Source organism: Camelus dromedarius, chromosome 6 (assembly GCF_036321535.1).
Source record: "Camelus dromedarius isolate mCamDro1 chromosome 6, mCamDro1.pat, whole genome shotgun sequence".
Taxonomy (NCBI): domain Eukaryota; kingdom Metazoa; phylum Chordata; class Mammalia; order Artiodactyla; family Camelidae; genus Camelus; species Camelus dromedarius.
Window position 1 is genome coordinate 38,591,207 of NC_087441.1, and position 19,098 is coordinate 38,610,304.

Below are 19,098 nucleotides of genomic sequence, written 5' to 3' on the forward strand. Positions count from 1 at the left end.
GAAGAGACATGGGGGAGAGAACGAGAAAGTCCAATGAGCATCCAGTGGAATTCCAGAAGGAGCGAATAAAGAAAACAGCAAAGAGGCAAGTGGTACTGGAAAGAAGGAGCTTTTCATCGTTGATAAAGATGAATCCTAAGAGTCTAGAAGCACAAGTCCCAAGGGAATACAGTTGCATTCACAGCCAAACACAAAATAGTAAAATTGCAGAGTATCACAGGCAGAGTGAAAAATCTTTAAAACCTCTAGGGGAATTTATTCCCAGACCAGGGAGAGGCTGGGAGAGAGACCCGAGGTGGGAGATGAGCAATCCGTAGTGGGCCAGGAACACAGCAGTGTGGGTTCAGAGAGGGCACTGGGTGACTGGATGGGCTGTGTTTATGGACAGGAACCACTGGCAGCACTGTATTCAACTCTCGCTTCTCGTTCGTTCGTGGGACTCAGCTCCTCCCAGGTCCTGGCGAGAGCCTAGGCATGCGCTCTCTCGACTGGATTAAGTACAGGGTGAGCATTGCTCTCAGAACCTTAATAACTATCTGGTGCATGAATGAATGCAAGAGAAGCATTTTGAGAGTAGTGAGGTCCAGCTGGTGGCTGCACTTGGATTGCTGAACTGATGTGTGTATTTATGCAAGGCTGTGTGGTGGTGGTTCATGCAAGGCTGTCTGTGGTGTCTACAGTTGTGCCTATACTATGTGATTTTGATTTCTGCTAAGAATCTAAAGCAGTGTAAACAACACAGAAAAACCTCTAGCATCCTTTCTAGATGTTTTCTAGGCTGATTATAAATATGAGTGCAAGTGTAAATAACAGTGATAGAACCCAGTTTCAGCAGCCTCTGTGGTCAGTGGAGTTGTTTGTCAGAGCAGATGTGTTTCTGCCACAGTTGAAAGAAGTGACAGAATCCAATCTTTGCCTCCCACTAGGATTTGATAACATAGGAAAAAAACAAAATTGTCTCATTCTCACCTTTTCATATATGCTAATGTTGCAAAACAATGAAAAAGTATTTTTCTGCTCTTATTCTCTAGTTTAGGCTTGGCTTAGTTGGGTGGAGCAGACTTTTCCACTCACTCATTCTGGGCCACACAGTGAGGCCATCCTGAAGAAGCGGTGTTCTGACACCAAGACCTGTTTGCCTCTTTCTGTCATGATTAGATCATGAATACAGAGAATAATGTGATAGATGGACACAGCTCTCCTGTAAAGAAGTCTGTTCTTACGGACTGTCCAAGTCTGTTCTTATGGATGAACATTTTAATGCAAAAATTATATGCAGCCCAAGTGTTTCCCAGTTAATTGATATCTGTAAGTCCTGGAGGAAGACACACTCACATCCTTTTTACATGAGAGGAAACTGAGGCTCAGGGTTATATAATGACAAACTGAATATACAAATAGATCTGTAAATAAAAACAGAACTCTGACCGGCAACCTATAGCAATAAGCATAGGAAACTAACTCACTGTCCACAGTAACCAGCCTAATGTTAAGTCGGATTTGTAGGAAGTCAGACCACTATTTCTGGTAACAACCAGGAAGCCAAACTAGAACGCCTGAAACAGTCCACCTCAGATGGCTGGGATTTGATTAACAACCCACAGCTTCCCTAATTTTTGTCCCCACTTCCAACGTAAGACCAACCAGAGGAGCCACATGTGCACCTCAGACCAAATACAGAGGATGGCCCGCTTCTGGTTAATCCATCCTACTGCTTCCCCAGCCACCAGCCTCCCTGCAGGGCATACCTGAAGCCCTCCCTTTTCCCCACCACAAAGTGTTCCCACTGCTCTGCTGCCTTTGAGTCTCTCTCTGCCAAAATGCAAGTGATGGTGGCCGACTTCCCTGCTTAACAAGTCTGAATAGCCTTCACTTGTTCCCACTTGGTCTTCCTTTATTTCCACAATAACTGGCCCGAGACCCCGCAGCTACTGTGTGGCAGATCTGGGTCTGGAACCACCACCTGTCCGACTCCAAGCCCATGCTCTTTCCACTGTACCACTTGCCCTTTTATGGAGGCTGAGCTTCCAGCAGGCAGGACACCAATGAGAGTCAGGGGCACATTGGTTTGGCAGAGTTTATTACAATTAGTATGCATAGAAAACAATGTAAACTCCACAAGGTAAATGGTTTATCCTCCACAGTAACCACAGATGGTCTGCTGTGACCATCCAGCACCCTGACTATTTCAACATCTATATGTTTCACAGAAAGTCGTAGTCATACAAAAAGGATTATAATACATTTTTTTAGGGAAAGGAGTTTTTGGTCCACATTTTCTATTAAACAAACATATACTTTCCTCTTTGGCAAAAGGTTAAGTCCCCCCCTACAGTGAACTCACAAAGCAGACTCAGATAAAAAGCACTGAACATGAGGTACAGCTAAGGTCTGGGCTAATCTGGAATTACAGATACATACTTAAGGGAAAATTTTTTCTTAAAAAATGTTGTTTCCAGCCAGCTTAGTAGAAAAGCTCTATGTAGATTTGGCCTCGGTCACTTTTGTAAGAACATACTTCAAATAACTTTTTTGTGTTTCAGAGTACAATGTGCTATTTCTGAAGAAAGTCATGAGAAAGTGTGGGCATCTGACCTCAGCAGTATTTTCACTCTGCGGCACAAGAGCATCTGACACAGTAATTCAGGGCGTAATTGCTGTGCCACCTTCATTCAGTTTGTTGAGAAAGCAGTTGTGGTTGCTGTAAGTCTCAGCATCTGGCTTTACAGACAGTTTGAAAAGGCAAATTTGCATGTGAAATGAAAGCCGTATAGTATCTGCCAGGCCAGAGGTGAGCAAGAAGCAAAGTATGATGAAGGCCAGCTGCTCAGAGAGCCAGGTCCCTTAGGCCGAGGGCAGGGAGGTGACCGCAGGCCACAGAGACCTCCTGCTCCTTGCAGGCCCTGGTGGGCCACTGCACACTCCCACCTCAAGTGGAGTCTAAGGAACAGGCAGCTACTGTGGTGGTTGTGTTCTGTTTGTTCTTTTTAATCTACAATCATAATTGCTAACAACCACCCTGGTGTGCTTTTCATGCTTCAAGTAATTTCATTCCTTCCAGAAGAAGAATGTTAACAATGCTTTTAGGTCTCCATATCAAAGGAAAGGAAATGAGCCATAATAGCAAGATTAAATTTAAACAGACCTGCTGCTAACACAGTATCAGATAAAATATATTTAAAAAGCAAACATACTATTATATACGTTTTTCCAACAGCTGCATTCTGGCACTTAACCTCTGTGCAGAACTAAAATCTGCAAAGCAAACTTAAGTTACTTTAATTCTTGTTAAATACAACTCTGTACAGATTGCACATTTTACACCGAAGCAGCTCAGTATCACAGTTAGAGAAATGAAAATGCCATCTGAAAATTTTCATTTTTCTAGCCCAGCAAAAACAAACAGACGCTGGCCCTAAGGCTCAGAACAAAACCAGCTGCACAACTCTGTAAACAGTGTGAGAGGCGGTCTCTACGACTCCACCGCAGGATCCTATGAAATCGCGTACACGTACACACACGTACACACACGCGCACACACACACACGCGCGCATCGCCCTCCTTCCAGTGCGGCACGCAGCCTGGCGCTCAGTACCACAGCAGGTTGCTTTCACATTGTGTCACAGCAGAGCGGTCATGGCCGTCTGGTTGAGGGGTCTGAGGCAGTCCCTGGGGGCCGAGTAGGCAGCGTCGGTCTCGGGGCCGGCCTGGGGCTTCTGGTAGTCGGGATCGGCGCGCTCTGCGGCCAAGGCGCCGCCGCCCTTGGGCTGGTCGTAGCCCGGGTCCGCGGGCGCGGGGCCGTGCGGCAGCTGGTAGCCAGAGGCCGGGGCGAAGCCGCCGGACGAGAGGGAATGTTTGTGCGCCGGCCTGGGCCCCGGCACGCGGTACCCGCTCCGCTCCGAGAAGGTGTGCGCGCGCGCCAGGTGCCGCTCCACGATGGGCGTGGCGTACTCCGGCTCGGCGTGGGTCAAGGGCAGGGCGTACTCGTGGCGGCCCGCCCAGAGGGGGCAGTCGTAGTGGCTGCCGGCCTCGGCGCCCCGCCCCGCCTCGTCTGCCTCCGTGTCCATCGGCCGGAAGGTGGAGCCCTTCCTGGTGACCGTCCCGGTGCCGATCATGAGAGGCTGCTGGTAATCTGAAATCCAAAGGGCAGACGTTTGAGCACCCCTCCGACCCAGCCACAAACCGGCTGTCTGTAGAGCGGGAACTCTGCCGAGTGCCTGCCCTGTACCAGGCAGGAAGAGAAAGACCAAGATGTCAAAGGCGCGAATGCCGCACTTGCGGGCTTACACAACCTCACACCTGCTTTAGGAAGCCTCAGAGGCCCAAAGGTACTGAGAGGCGCGGAGGTTACCTTTAACCACCTCTAGGAGTATAAGAGAAAATACTTCACAGAGCTCTTAAACAGGCTCTTGAAATGCCTAATTTTGGAGGTGGAGGTAATACTGTGAGGAAAGGGAAAAGTGACTGAACCCACTGACAATGAACATAGAGCGTGATGTGGGCTAGAGGATGAGCAACATGGAGTAACTTAATAGGATACAAAGACCAAAGTTATAGGGTGGGGGCTAGTGCTAATGGTGATGGTAATGATAAAGCTCATGTTTACTGAGTTCTTACTTGGTGCCAGCCATTACTCTATGATATTAAGATATCAATTAAATTCTCCACACATACAAAATACCACTACGAGGTTGGGACTATTATTCTACTTTACAAATGGAAAACTGAAGCAGAAAGAGATAAAGTAATTTTTCCAACATCACACAGCGCATAGCCATTGGGGCTAGAATTTGAACACATGTCCCAAGTGTGAGCTGTCATCCATATGCTAGATCATGGATGGCACTGAGTGCTTTGCTAGAAAGTATGGTTTAATTCTGTAGAAACCTACCGAGGGAGACTGAAGAGGAAAAGGTGGGGAAAAACAATAAAAAGCTGAGAAATGAAACATAGAAGTCACAAATTAGGGGACTGGCAGCAGCTTTGAAAGGGCCACTCTTCGGGGACAGGTATCAGGGGAATTTGTCACCAAAGATGTATATATGGTGGGAGAAAAGAGGATGCTTCAGGTCTTAAGCCCTGAAAAATGGGACGCCCAGTCAGAAGCCACTTGGAAAAAGTGCATGGAGCACATGTGGGGAGGGTTGGGAACACTGGGTGTAGTTTTGGATCCTCTGAGGAACTGATAACACTTGCAGGTGATGAGGTCCAGCAGGCAAGGACTGACTTCTTGGGCATGGGGAGGGAAGTCTGGGCATGAGCAGCAGAGCAGACAGATGTGAAAGGAAGGGCTCTGCTGGGAGAAGCTGCACTAGCAGCTGAAGGAGAAGAGTAGGAAGCAGAGGACAGGCCAGGGCTCCTCCCTCTCCTCGCTTCACCCCCACGGCAGAGCGAGCACCGTCCTGGGAAAGGAACAAGGAGTTGGATTTTGGTTGGAGGGTTGCTCCCTTTTGCCCCTGAAGCAGGTCAAGCTTTCTGACACAGCGCCTGGGAACTGCTGGTTCCGTAGGCCTAGGGCACGGCCTGAAAGCCCACACTTGTAGCAAGCTCCTGGGCGCGGCTGCTAGTCCTCAGAACACACTGTGAGTAGCAAGAAGCTAGAGCCGCGCTACTCAGCGTGTGGCCTGTGGATGCCTACGCGTCTGAGAACTGTTTGTGACAGGTCTGCAAAGAGAGAAGTGCCCAGACAGGGAGCAAGTGTTCAGAAACAGTAATTTGAGAGAGTAGTTTTATGTCTTTTGAGTCTAATTAAAAAATTAGAGCTATGTATTTTAGTATGTCTTTTAAAAAATGTCATTACTACTAGTAATTTATAAAAATATTAGTCCTTGATGTATTAGAACTTTTTTTTTTTTTAAAGCAAAAAATGGATCCTTCCTCACAAATAGTTGGGAAGCCTGGCTCTAGACAATGGCTTGTCTGGGACACTGAGGCCATTCTGATTCCTTCATCTCCTACCTCCTCTTCCTCAAGGGCAGGAGCTGTACTTAACTCATCTTAAGTTTAATTAAGGGCTTTCAGGTTTCAGTGACATTGCAGGACCATTGCTATGAGAGTCATTATGGTCCCTGCAGGTATGTAAGAGCCCCTCCCCCGTATGCAGCCCCTCCTAGCTAACAGCCCTGTCACAGAGGCTTGGTACTTACCTGCCATGTCACTTGTGATGAGATCCAGCTTTTGTGATACCTCCTTTTCATTATTGTAGCTGATGGTAAACTCAGCTGACTGATGCCTAGCAAAAGGATATTTGATCTGCTTCCAACAGTCTGGAATAAAGACAAGAAACAAACCTGTACATACCTCGGAACACACATACTCCACGACGGGTTCCTCGTTAAGGCAGAGGGCAGGCTGCCTTGGCCCCCGAGCGAGATAAATGCACAACCACAGCTCTTCAGCTGTGTGCGGTGGAAACAGCATGCTGAGGTCATTACAACAGCAGCAAACACCACACTTTGTGCTGGGCCTGAAAATGTATTTGTGTAGCCCTCAGGTCCCAGATTACCCCTAGGTTAGATCACCTGGCCACAGTTTTCCCTAATCTGCACTGACCCGGCATCTGTGACTTTGAGGAGTCAACACAGCTGGCTGTTTAGAGCCTATGGAAGTGGAGTTGCAAGTTGACCTTGAGATTCTCAGGGATCCTGACCTGCTGACCTCTCTCTGGACCACAGATGACTCGTTGCTTGGCCATCCTGTGTCCTATGGATTCTCTGAAACCTGCCCAGCTAGTCCTTCCCCCACTCTTTCAGACAGAAGAGTCCAGTAGAGGCCTGCAGATGCCAGAGAGTGCTGGACAATGTTCAGTTCACAGATGGGGCTTTTCTAACTTCTCCTTGATGACAGGCAGTGTGGTGACCTAAATGCCAGTTGTCCGAAAAAAAAAAAGTTTTCAAATGATAAGATTGATAAGATGTTGAACAAAAATAAAAGTAAACTGGCTATGAAAATCTGAATTAAAGAGATATGATATAATATATTCCTTCCTTATAGGCTTAGAGCCATTAGTCTACTTAGAGCCATTATAATTAGGTTTATTTATTTGTTTGTTTATTTGATGGAGGTACTGGGGATTGAACCCAGGACTCTGTGCATGCTAAGCATGCACTCTACCAATTGAGCTATACGCTATCCCCTACTTTGAGCCATTAGCTCTTATTTCTTTAGCCATGTAAGGGTTTTAATGAGGATCTGCTGATTAAAAGCATGGTTAGGTCCTTTTCATCAGCAGATCCTGTCTCTTCCTCAAAGACAGAATAAAACTGTAGAGTTTTCAACCAACCTGTTTTCTGAATCTTTGCTGATCCATAAGTATTTCCTTTCTTCTTCCTCCTATCAAGACAAAAAAATCCCACTGAAAAGGCTTCTAGAGGGTAATTACTGTTCATAAAATAATACTTGATACTTTCTACCTCTAGCCAACTTGTTTTTAAAATGTAAGTTAACATTTTATTGTAGAAGAAGTAATGTTGCTTTTCTACACACGAACAACGGAAGAGTAAACTTGGTTTTCTGATTGTTTACATAATTAAAGAAAAAAATTTTTAATGTGAAGTCACATACCTTCTAAGGACCGCGAAGATTCCCACTGCAGCCATCAGCAGGGCGAGGAGCACCAGTGGAATAACAAGAGTTGTGATGTTTATTCCTAAGAAGGGGAAAAACCACCACGTTACAACAGAAATGAACAGCAACCGAATCTTACAATCTAAAACTGGACATGATTTGAAAGAGCTTCAACAGTTTAACATACAAGGAAAATAATACATGCTTGGCATTTACCGAAATTGGAAAGGAAAAAGGATTCAAAACCCTGGCTAAAGTTTAGGAAAATAAAATTTATCTTTTTTTTTCCCCCAAAGGCACCTTCCAGTGTTACTTGGGATTAACATTCACTCTAAGTTTGTTGCTTGGACCATATTAGATTCCAAAAATCAAAATTGAGGGGGAAGGTGTGTATAGCTGGGCCACCAGCCAGGAGCTATTCAGGCAGGTGGATGATTTAATAAGCACAGGAGAGCTCTTAGTTTGGCTTAAGCAACCAGTTCCCCCAGACGGTGGGCGAGTTTGGACCTGTGTAGTAACAGAGGCTCTGGGAACCAGAGCTTGGGAACTGTGGGCTGAAAGGAAACGCAGCCTGATGATCTCAGCAGCATTTCCACTCTGCTGCGTGAAACACCAGAGCGCGTCTTCCTACAACTGTCTTTTTTAAGGAGGAAGGTCGCTAAAACAGCCACTGAAGAGGCCCCAAGCTTGTAGAAACTATGAAAACTAAAGGATAAATGTTTGTTCTTCACTCTTTTCTGTGTTCCCTGGGAAGAAAATAAAGGAGTGATCAGAAGTAGAAATTGTAGTTCATGAAAGGGAGGATAAGAAACTTAGAAGGGAACCAAATTTATGCAGATAACGGTGATGTTACTCATAAGAGTAGAAATTTGGGAAAAATATAACAACTTAAACATCCAATAATACGGGAATGGTTAACTAAATGATGGTATGTCCATATGAAAAAATACTATAAAGATATTATGTTTTTCAACTATTTCAAAGCATTGGAAAATGCTCATAATACAGTGTCAAGTGAAAATTGTCTGCTACAGAACAAAATACATGGTGTGCTACCATTTTGTCTAAAAGTTATACCTATGGTTGACTGCATAGAGTGGAATATGCTGATTATCTGTGGATGCTGATTTATGATTTTTATTTTCTTATTTATACATCTAATCTTTCCAAATTTTATAAAATTAATAAGCAAATTATTTTATATTCTGAAACAATAAATGTATTTTTAATATTTATTACTTGAATAGATTATACATTTACATGTTCAAAATTCAAAAAGTAGAAAAAGCCAGGGAGGAATAATTTAGGAGTTTAGGATTAACAGGTACATGCTACTATATATAAAACAGATAAATGACAAGGACCCACTGTAGAGCACAGGGAACTATATTCAGTATCTTGTAATAACCTATAATGGAAGAGAATCTGAAAAAGAATATGTGTGTGTGTGTATATATAACTGAATCACTCTGCTATACACCTGAAACTAGTACAACATTGTAAATGAACTATACTTCAATTTAAAAAAAATTTTTAAGTATAGAAAGGTCTGGAATGTAATGTCTCCCTTCTACTTCTGTTCCTTCTCCACAGGAAGTGAAATCATGTTTCTTGACGTTTTCCCAGATATTCCCCGCTTTCACACATGTGGTAAAGCACTATATAGACTGTTCTGTACCATGCTTATTATTTTAAGTTGTCAGTATATCTCAGAGGACTTCCTATATTACTAACACACTCTTTTTTATGGCTATATATTCCATGGTGTGGAAGTGTTATTTTTCCATAAAAGATTTCCTTAGTTTGAAGGGCACATACATTTACTTCCAATCTTTTTCTACTTAAAATATTTCAGTGAGTTGTGTGAAAATATTGGTCACTTTATACATGTGCAGATACCTGTGGACCAACTGCCCCCAGACATTTATATGACAGAGGAAAAAGAATTTTGTTAAAGCTACTGTATTACTGGATAGAGTACCAGTTATATTCCTTAAGAATCCACAAAATGATAACTGCTCTACCTTCTGGCATTTCTTCAGAGGGGGTGGGTTTTGAGATTGTCTCATCTTCTCTTTTAGTTGAACCAACAATATTTGGACTTGTTTTGCGCCACACCAATGAGTCATTCCCTGAGAGAGGAGAGAGATTGGAAAAACCACGTTAGTAACACCACCTTGGGGAAGGAGACGACCAGAGTCCAGTAACTCACTGACTCACCCTGAGTCTCACTTGGTGTAATCTGGCAGCCAATGAGCTCCACTTTCAAGGCTATCCTCTGGTGCCATGTCTGGGGGATAACTCGCACATATCTGGCCACAATGGGAGGGATGAAATTGTTCCGCACAGGATCCCGGAAATTCAAGTTGCCCTGAAACACCTGTTGCAACAAGTAACTCTTACCTGGAGATTCCATTCATTTCTAGGTCTTATGATTTTTATCTTCTTATTTATATACCTAATCGTTCCAAATTTTATAAAATTAATATGCAAATTATTTTATACTCTGAAAAAATAAATGTATTTTTAATATTTATTACTCAAATACATTATACATTTACATGTTCAAAATTCAGAAAATATAAACCTGGTTATAGGAAATCAAAGCCAGGATTCTATGTCTCCTGTATTTTTATTGACATGCTTGCTGTTGACAACATGAGGCTTTGCAATCAAAGGCTAAGTAACCCGAGGGGGCGCTGTGCATCAGTTTTCTGGAAACACATTGATGAAGACATTTGGAGGTCCACTCTCCTACTCAGTTCTTTCCTCCAGAGTGTCTCTTACCTTTTCTTCATTATTCACAATTCCTTTATAGGTCTTCCACTTGGAGTCATTGTTTCTGAAGTTCATTACAAAACTCTTTACGTAAAAGTTGAAATTTGACTGTGTGGATCCTGTGGTCCTAATTCCTTGTAAAAAAAAAATTTATGGGTTAGTTTTAAAAATATGTTAAATATAGCATGTATTGCAATTTCAGGTTTCTTTTTTTCCCCCCCTCATTTGAAATTTCAAATCATTTTACAGGCCTACTTTTCTTATTTGCATTTAAAAACGGGATCATAGATGAGTGTTTTCACACTGACAACATGCCATAAAAAGGGTTCAGCACCGAGATATCAGCTTTCTAATCCATACATCCATATTTACAACCTGCACACAGGCTCCTCCCACAGAGACAATGTGAAGATTTGTTACTTTTCAACAAGACATGGAGAACTTTGAGGTAGGGACACCTAGGCAAATCGAAAATATAATTTCAACTGCAGGTCATTTTGTTTTGTGAAACTGCACTGTGTCACTACCTGTTATTTTCTTTTTCTCTCCCAAATCTATCCTCAGCCACTCTCGCTGTTTGTGGTTCTTGCTCCTGTCCCCTGAAGCCCACGACGGGCCTTGGTCCTGAAGTCGGGCTTGGCCAGGAGACCAACGAACCTGGTCTCCAGCCTCATTGGTCCACTCCCAAGAAGAAGAAGCTCTGATTTGCCTGTCAGGTTCCAAACTCAGGGATCTGTTACAACCTAGAAAAAAGGGCAGGAAAATATTTCAAATGTAGACACAAAATGAAAGCAAAAAAGCAAAAAAAAAAAGCAAAAAAAACCCAAGTAACCTGCTTCACCTAGAATTATTCAAGTGATTTACTTCTATTCTGATACTGAATCTACTGTTTAATTACTAGTTTGTGAATGATCCAGACTTGCATTTCACCCGTTGGTGCTGTGGTGTCTCGAAATTGTTGCTGCTTTTCTTTTCATTGGACCTATATCCCCTATTCGTGACATCTCTCTGTCCCTGTGTAGATTCTCCTTTCTAACCCCCTAAATTCATCCTGATTTCAACAAAGCACAAAGTGTCTTAAAGGTTTAAAATGCTGAGGTTCCTCTCCCTTGATCAAAGGGGACTCCACTCTCTGTACCCTTGAAGAGCAGTCCATCAGGTGCTCTGAAGATCAGTAAGTTGTACCCAACATCACCCCTGAGAGCTTAACTACACCACGTCCAAGACCAGGTGGAGGTGGCAATAACGGCCAAGAAGACAAGTCCATATTATTCTCCTTGAACTATTTTATATGTGAGGGAAAATATTTACACAGAATATATTCCATGATGGAGGGGCTAAAAAGCCTTCGTTCTATATATTCATTTTCAATAACGTCATTCCAGATATAAATCAAATCGTACAATTTAAAAGCTTTTTTTTTCCTATTATAATCTAATGTAAAGGAATTTATCTTAAAATAAATGTCATTTCAAATTTTCATTTTTGGCAAAAGTCTGAGAGAAACTCTAAAGAAAAATATTTGCCGTTTAATACTAATTGGGTCTCTTGCCTTATGTATTTTTAAGCCACAGCACACTTGGTGCTATGTGACCTGAGGGAAAAAGAAGAAATAATCCTTTAAACTATTACCATCTGAGGGGTATGGAAGACTAAACTACCCCTGAAGATTTTAAAATACCAAATTTTTAAGCAAAGCGTGATCCTTACCATTGGAGGTAAACAGAAATCGCTTGTCTGACAGGGAACCACTGAAATAATAAACACAAAGACGAGGAGGTGAGTTGCTTAACTGGATCTTAATGACGGACATACCGCTACAGCAGGGGCTCCGGGCCTCCCCACACCTCGTGCGGTCCTCGCAGCCCCCGGCAAGGCCACAGTTATTCTCTCAGTTACTGGTATTTCACAGACCAAGAAACTTGGGCCCATCAAAGGTAAGTGACTTTCCTAAGTTCATACAGGTACAAGTGGCCAGGACTCTTGAGACACTGCTTCTGAATCAAACTCCTGTGCTGCTTCCATCAGCGCACACCACGCCATGCTGTGAAGGGAAGCACTGTGCACATCCACAGTCTCTGGATCGCCCTTAAATCCCAGCTAACTAAGATGTGGTGATGGAGGCAGACAGGATGACGGTCCTGGACAGTCCCTTTACTCCATCAGTCACCCCTCGGCGCCCTGCTGGCTGTCGACAGACACGGAGACCCTGCCACTGTTAGAAGAATGACCCTGCCATTTGCTAGCTGCCTCCTCTCCAGACATGGCCACTCCTTCCCTGAGGGCTTCTGCCCCTGCAGTGTGGCTCGAGGGACAGCCTCAGCCCAGTCTCTCTCTGGTCACAGTCCTGCCTACTGCAGCGGCCACGCCAGGCCGTGAAGCAGCGCCTGCTCCTGGATGACAAGGTGCAGCCAGAGAAAACTCAGCGCCTCACTGACCGGTCCTGAACTGGGCCTTCACCACAGCAAGGCAGCCCTGCTCACGTGGCATGCACCCCGGGCCTCTGGACCCTCTGGTTCCACGGCTTGTATCACTCTCCTGGGTAAGCTTATCAAATCAGCCTTGTTCTGCTGTTGTCCCCTTCTGTGGAGGAGAGATCCCTAAGGCCTAAGGTCACATTTACCTTCTTGTAAATTCCTCACCAACTCAATGGTGCAACGATACACAGCACAAATAGAAAACTTGGAATCCTCAAGAATTAATCTTATGTGCGTTATACTTACTATGTTAGATACCAGAGGTGAACAAAAAAAGGTAGCTGTCACTCATTGTCAATCATTTTACAGTCTGAGAATGCTGCTTCCTATTGTAAATGATTAACTCCGAGTGCTGGGTGGTAATAATGGACAGAGAGTACTGAAATGTGAAATCCACAGAGAGCCCCAAGATAGTCTGGACAAGAGTATAAGAACCTTCACAACAAAGGTTTTGTGGGTTTTTTGGTTTTTTGTTTTTAAGAAGTAGCAGGTAGTCAAAGTCTCTGGAATGGATTTTCTCTTTCATATTCTTCGTCCACTCTCAGGCAGAGACTTCATCAGCCTGGTTTTCCACATAAAGGTTCTGTTATAATCTGTGCCAAATATAATGCAGGCACCCGTCACTTCGCACAGGAGGAAACGCAGGTGCACTTTCCTCGGTTCCCGGTCAGCTGCCAAGCTGGGGCGAGGACCCAGCTCTCCTAACCTTTGAAGAAAGGTGCATGTTGTTGCAATTCAGATTTAAATTTTTGTTACCATTTATTTAGAGCCACTCTTTGACTGACTTTTCCATTTTCTCTACTGTTCCTGCACTAAATATTAGTGACATTTGGCCCAGAGAAGCCCAAATAATAGTGCTGCAACCCGGATCACATAAATGTTCTGTCAGTGGCACAAAACATTAAAATGTTTATTTTGTTGCTGTTGAAAAAGAGAAGTTATGAAAAGAAGGTTAGCTTTGGAGTTAACCCTGAGAAGAAGATGCCGGGGACGGCTCTGCTTCCAAGATCCCTCTGCCTGGCTTTCCTCTAGTATCAGCTGGAATATGCTTTTCCGTTTCACCCAGTCAAACTGACTAAATACAGCCACCTAGGAAGAACTCTGTAGACAAAAAAGCTTCCTCTTTAAAAAATGAAAACGCCCTAGGGAGAATGGGGTTCTAGGGCATTCACACATTAGAGTGAATGAATTCAACCAGATTCCAGGAATTGTCAGTCTTCCCAAGGGACTGTAGAAGTGATCAGGAATAATCTGATATAAACACACAGAAAAGCCTTCCCTGCAGATGGTCTGAGCCATCATCCTCTGTGTGAGGTCAGTCGCTCTTCCTGATTCCATTCTGGTCTCCTCAGATCCAGGAAGTGACCCGACCCGGGATGAATCCCAGAAGAACCGAGATATTTACTTTAGGGACCCTGTCTTCCTCAGAGGCAGCGCTTCCTTCTGTGTTTCTTCCTGAACGCCAAACAATGATGTGTGGGAACAGAAGTTCAATGACCGCATGTACAGTGCTTCCCGCACAGCAAAACAGCACAGGTCAAAACAGCTGCTCCCTGAAGATCCGGGAGTGGAAGCGAGGGGAAGAGACAGAGCGCACAGCTCGCTGCAGGCCGACAGCCCAACCCACGGAGCCAGAAGGGAGAAGGGGCCTAGCCGTAATTCTGGGCTGCCTAGCTACTCCCACCCAAATAAAAACCGGACAGTTTGTTCAAACAACTATATGGGATGAGGAGCAAAACTCTTCCTAATTCCTTAATAGTTTAGATTTCCAGACTCTTATTTTTGAAGCAAAGTGTAATATCAAATGAGATAAAGTGACTTGCTACATTTTAAGTCCAGTTGATGTAGCAGAAGTAATTGAGAACACTATGTCTACTTCTATTCAATAGATTAAAGAATTTTTCTTCAAAATTAGATAAAATCCAAATAGTACAAGTTAAAATTTTTTACTGTCCTATTTTTTGACAAAAGAAGCATTCAAATATATACAGACATAGGCAAGCGACTCCAACAAACAGATTTAAAGCCAAAGGCCAGTTCTTCATTCCTATTTGGAGACAGCAGCAGCCAGCAAGTCCAGGCCACAGCTCGTTGCCTTCCTCAAACAGCACCAGAGCATCAGTGGAGCAAACCACGGAAGACATAGAGGAACGGATCCTCGCAGGTCAAAGTCAAGCAGACATGTAAAGCTTACTGTGCATAAAGTAATCACGTTTACTATAAATCAGGATATACATTTTAATTTCCAAAATTTAATTATAAATTTTAATGTTCCAGAATCTGAGGCAAATACATAAGTGAAAAAATGAATACACATATGTGTATGAATACACATACATATGTATATAAAATTCATATGTGCATATATAATATAAAATGTTATTTATATATATATATAGTACATATGTGTGTGTGTGCAGTTGGCCATATCCACAGGTTCTATATCCCCAGATTCAACCAATCATGAAGTGAAAATATTCAGAAAAAAAATTCCAGAAGGCTCCAAAAAGCAAAATTTGAATTTGCCTCATGCTAGCAACTAATTACATGTATTTACAACTCTTTACACAGCACATACATTGTATTAGGTGTTATAAATAATCTAGAGTTGATTTAAAGTACACAGGAGGATGTGCCTAGTTATATGTAAATATTATGCCATTTTATATAAGGGACTTGAGCATCTACGGATTTTCATATCCGGGGGATCCTGGAACCAACCCCCCAGTGTGGCTGGAGGAACCCTGTTCCCTCACTAGGTCCACCCATCCCAGGGGAGTTTCCCTCTGGACCATTCCAAGCTGCCTGTTTATAGGGGTGGCCATCTGGAGCCCAAGACTGGTCTATATTTAATTCTAACAGCTCTAGTTTTCTACTCTAGAAGCTGAGGAAACCTGAAAGCAATAAAAGCTGAGGCCGAAACGTTTAAAGTAAGTGACATTTTTCTTATGAAGCTAAAAGATCAGAGGATAACACCAAAGAGAGAAATTAACAATGTCAACAAAAGCCATATTTTTTCACTTCCCAACTATTACTCATCTTTAAGAGATTGTGTCTAGGGATCCTCCAGGGAGTTCAGTGGTTCTGCCTGGGTTTCAGTCCCTTGTCTCCTTTAGTATCTTTGGTAATATTGGCGATAACCAGTAATTTATAGAAACTGGAAACACTGAAGAGGAATAAGCCTTTATACTCCCTCCCACTGACACACCTGAGAGCAGAATACTCTTTTGCCCTCTACTTCAGACGTGAGCCATTTTAACTTACTTGTCAGCATAACCAGTGAGCTTTTTTATTGCTACATTTGTCTTCCACATTGACACCATAAATGCTGCTCTAAGCACTCATACATATTTTCCCCAGTTGACAAACCCTTGGTATCACAGGCCTGCAGCTCTTTCAAAATTGTGAGCTGATTAATTATGCCTGCAGGGTTACCTTCCACTCAGAACAAAAGGCAAAGTACTTACTCCCTTGAGAGCACACCATTGGCCAGGATTCCTTCATAGCGACTTATCCCTTTCTGCAGAAGCACGCTGATCTGACCACCCACTTCATCTGCAATTATTCCCGCATGGATGGCGGCTTTGCACAATAAAGAGGTCTGAAACACAGTAACATCATTGCTTAGAAATTACTCATCAACACATCTGAACTACAGTGGGAGTTTTCCACTTTGTCACAACTTGTGGTCAGGATCCCTGCTGGACCCATGACATAGCTCAATTATAATTCATTTAAATAAAAAGTAGACAACTTTGGAAGAAAATTACTGTGTAACTATTTGAGAAGAACATCAGAGTCACCATATTTATGTGGACTAACTTAGGAACTTTCCACTAGGTAGGAAGGAAGGGAGGTAATTTACTGTATTCATGGCTCCCAGTGAATAACGCCTATGGTGGCCGTGCCCTGTGTAGTCACCTCCCACACCGACTCTGAACAGGACCCTGTCGCTTGCTTTGTTCTGCTGCAGGTAACGTGGCCCTGCCAACCGCCACCCATGTCGGTGAGGCCCCTTAGACTCGGGCCCCGGATGATCTGCCACATGAGTAGAGCTACAGGAATATTTCTGGGCAAAGGGAGCTTAAGAACCAACCAGCCCAAACTGCTGACCCACAAACTCATCAGCAGGGAACACGGCTGTCAGTTCAAGCCACTAAATTTTGAGGTGATTTGTTAAGCAGTTGACACTATCCTATGAATTGCTTCAGTGCTGCTATAGTCTTCATAATTACCATGATGACAGCATTTTCTTTAGAGAAGTAATATACATTCATTATAGAAATTTTGGAAAATGTGAAAAACATAAAATCACATTGTCGTCACTTGGAGACAATCACTCACCAATATAATGTATTTGCCTCTGGCAAATATGTACTGTCTGCCTTTAATTCACAATACCTCATGAATATTTTAGGGTCTAATGGATGGGGAATTTTACACATCTAAAGCAAGGTCCTAGAGCAACACTCCACTATGTGTGGCAGACGGCAGGGAGGACATGGAGGCAGTCTTCTCCCAGGGGCAGGGGAGGTTAGCAGTTATGGGAGAATTGAGGTCAGGCTAGCTCATTGGTTACCAGGGAAACCAGCAGGGGGCACATCCTTCACCACCCCTTTGAACAATCAAATGCTGCCAACACCATCACATAAGCTTAGAAGCAGTTCCTTCCCCAGGGAAGCCTCAGATGAAACTGCAGCCCTACTGACACCTTTGTGTCACCTCGAATGCACCCTTGTGAGTGTTCCTGAAGCAGAGAACTCAGCTAAGCCAAGCTCAAACCCCTGACCCACAGAAAGTGAGAGATAAAACATAAATTGTTTTAAGCTTCTAAGTTTTTGGTAATATGTAGCAATAGGTATCGAATATACCCACCATATCAATGTATACAAAGAAGACACTATTCAGACCTCTTTGAAGAGGTTAGCTTTCTAAATACAAATTTTCCCTCCAGGTAAAATCAATCTAAAAGCAAATGGTGTAAAGCCAGTTATTGCACCAAATAGGAAACTTGTTTGCTAGCACTTGCCAATCAAGTACTCAGATCTACCATGCGGGACACCACTCACCTGTTACCCTGTTACCCTGAAAAAGACAACTCTGTCAAGAGGAGGCAAGATAAACAATGAAAGAAAGGGAAGAAAATGATACTATTTTTCTTATTGTACATAATTCATAAGTTTCTTACACATTACAAAATAATAAATTAAAACTTCATATTGCCAGGGGGAAAACCCATACCTCAACTTCTTATTTCTTTTAGTTAATTTCCTGAAGTCATTTAGGACTTCAGTCTGTGCCAAGTGTATTTTCAAACTGAGGTATGGTAAATCATTTTATGATTCAAATAGTTTATAGGTCAAATCAATACCTACCATGTGTCAATCCTGTAAATCAAAACAATGCGTGAAAAAGGGAACAAAGAGCAAAATCACAAAATCTGCTGCTCCCAGAATCAGGATGTGCTAAAAGCAAAATTAAAGCCAAGTTTTTCCCCTCCTGCTGGAGATAAGCGCTCAATCCCCTAAAAGCTGTGTTTTCCCCATGCATAAAGACACGTATCAGTAACTCTTAGAGAAGTTCCATCACTAGACAGATTTCCATATTTCTAATAACTTGAGCTGATTCCATAAATTATAAGCCTGACTATTTTAAATAGCAATGTAAATTTTAAAAAATCAGGTATCAGATTTCCAGGATAGAAATCTGTAAACAGTAAGAAATGAAGGACTGTGTATCTGGATATAAAACATAAACTTCAGAAAATGATTTCTTGTGAACTAATTTTTCTCTGGGAATATCCAGAGTGTCTCAATAGGCATAAGAAACTGGGGTGCAAAGAGGGAGGGAAGTAATATACAAGAGCAGGGCAAATGGCTTCACTGGCCCCAGATACAGTGTCTCTGTTCTGTGGCATAAAATGTTCATGTCCTTGCCTGTACTGTATGAATCAATTGGAGTATTAAAATAAAGAAATAAATTATAAGAAAAAGGGTAATCTCTTATAGAAACTGGATGGAATTATACCCTTTGGGTATAATAAAGGGTTTTGTTTAACCCTTTCACTTATAGAATGCTTAACTGGAAATGCTAAAAATAGGAACCACTGCATGAGTAACATTGGGTTTTATATGTATTATTTCATTTATTCTCAGGACAGAGAGAACCGTGCATCTATCTACCAAGTTTTATATCTTACTTGACTTCACTTTGTAATGAATTTAGGCAGAGCCACAAGCACTAACTCTTTTTAATTCCCTCCCTGCCATAAAATTG

General features: G+C 42.8%; 1 protein-coding gene across 2 annotated transcripts in view; it reads right to left on the reverse strand.

Moving 5' to 3' along the window:
- Positions 1-2,063: 2,063 nt before the first annotated feature.
- The window catches only part of DCBLD1 (discoidin, CUB and LCCL domain containing 1), a 53,313-nt gene continuing 36,278 nt past the window's right edge, over positions 2,064-19,098 (reverse strand). Inside the window, exons 6-15 of one of the 2 annotated variants that reach the window (XM_010979187.3) lie at positions 16,290-16,423; positions 12,056-12,096; positions 10,873-11,088; positions 10,355-10,479; positions 9,788-9,947; positions 9,592-9,699; positions 7,565-7,649; positions 7,284-7,333; positions 6,148-6,267; positions 2,064-4,133 (exon numbers count right to left, since the gene is read on the reverse strand). In XM_010979187.3, coding sequence (XP_010977489.2) covers positions 3,622-4,133; positions 6,148-6,267; positions 7,284-7,333; positions 7,565-7,649; positions 9,592-9,699; positions 9,788-9,947; positions 10,355-10,479; positions 10,873-11,088; positions 12,056-12,096; positions 16,290-16,423 — 1,551 coding nt within the window. In that variant the 3' untranslated portion in view covers positions 2,064-3,621. Of the gene's footprint in view, positions 4,224-6,147; positions 6,268-7,283; positions 7,334-7,564; positions 7,650-9,591; positions 9,700-9,787; positions 9,948-10,354; positions 10,480-10,872; positions 11,089-12,055; positions 12,097-16,289; positions 16,424-19,098 lie in introns of both variants that reach the window. The other variant, XM_031456216.2, reaches the window with a different exon arrangement.